This window comes from Austrofundulus limnaeus, unplaced genomic scaffold, assembly GCF_001266775.1.
Source record: "Austrofundulus limnaeus strain Quisiro unplaced genomic scaffold, Austrofundulus_limnaeus-1.0 Scaffold1666, whole genome shotgun sequence".
In the NCBI taxonomy this organism is placed as follows: Eukaryota; Metazoa; Chordata; class Actinopteri; order Cyprinodontiformes; family Rivulidae; genus Austrofundulus; species Austrofundulus limnaeus.
This window is the reverse complement of record NW_013954068.1, coordinates 2583-3596: the sequence shown is the minus strand read 5'-3', so window position 1 is coordinate 3596 and position 1014 is coordinate 2583. Positions and strand designations below refer to the sequence as shown.

Here is a 1014-nt window from a genome sequence, read left to right as displayed (position 1 = left end):
AAAACTCAGATTAATAATCTGTCTCTACAGGAAACACTCAGATTAATAATCTGTCTCTGCAGGAAACACTCAGATTAATAATCTGTCTCTGCTGCAGGAAACACTCAGATTAATTATATATCTCTACAGGAAACACTCAGATTAATAATCTGTCTCTGCTGCAGGAAACACTCAGATTAATAATCTGTCTCTGCAGGAAACACTCAGATTAATAATCTGTCTCTACAGGAAACACTCAGATTAATAATCTATCTCTGCAGGAAACACTCAGATTAATAATCTGTCTCTACAGGCAACACTCAGACTAATAATCTGTCTCTGCTGCAGGAAACACTCAGATTAATAATCTGTCTCTGCAGGCAACACTCAGATTAATAATCTTTCTCTGCTGCAGATGGACGGACCGGGTCCAGCTGTCCCGTGGTCTCTGTCGCTATGGTAACAGTGTGGAGTGCTGCTGGGGCTGGACACAGACGGACGGAGGACGATGTCAACGTGAGGACCTGTCACACTAAAACTGTTCTTCCACAGGTTCTAAACATCCCTGCTGCTGGTCCTGGTCCTGGTCCTGGTCCTGGTCCTGGATCAGAACCTCTGACCCACTATGGGAGCAAACTGGATCTTTCTGTTTTCATTGGGTTCTGAACAGTTCTGACTCTTTGTTGTTGAACTTCATCCCAGAATCAGATTGAGGCTCCTGGTTTTTCAAAATAAAAGATTAAAAATTTACAAAAGATTTAGAAAAATATGAAACTAGTTCAGGTCCAAATGAAACCAGAACCACAGATTACAATCAGCAGCCATGACTCGAATACTGTAAACACCTGCTGCTGATCTAACCTCAATAATCTGCTGATCATGGATTATTAATCTGAAACAATCCTGAAGGAATTTTGTTGTTAATTAAGTCAAACTGATAAACTGAGAACTGATCTCAACATGTTCAAACATGAGGTGTGTGTGTGTGTGTGTGTGTGTGTGTGTGTCTGTGTGTGTGTGTATGTGTGTGTGTGT

General features: G+C 41.1%; 1 protein-coding gene across 1 annotated transcript in view; it reads left to right on the top strand.

Annotated features, from left to right (window-relative positions):
- Positions 1–394: 394 nt before the first annotated feature.
- LOC106536044 (nephronectin) overlaps positions 395–1014 on the top strand; it is a gene marked incomplete at its 5' end in the record, with an annotated part of 2506 nt that continues 1886 nt past the window's right edge. Inside the window, 1 exon segment of the mRNA XM_014033211.1 lies at positions 395–487. Coding sequence (XP_013888665.1) covers positions 395–487 — 93 coding nt within the window.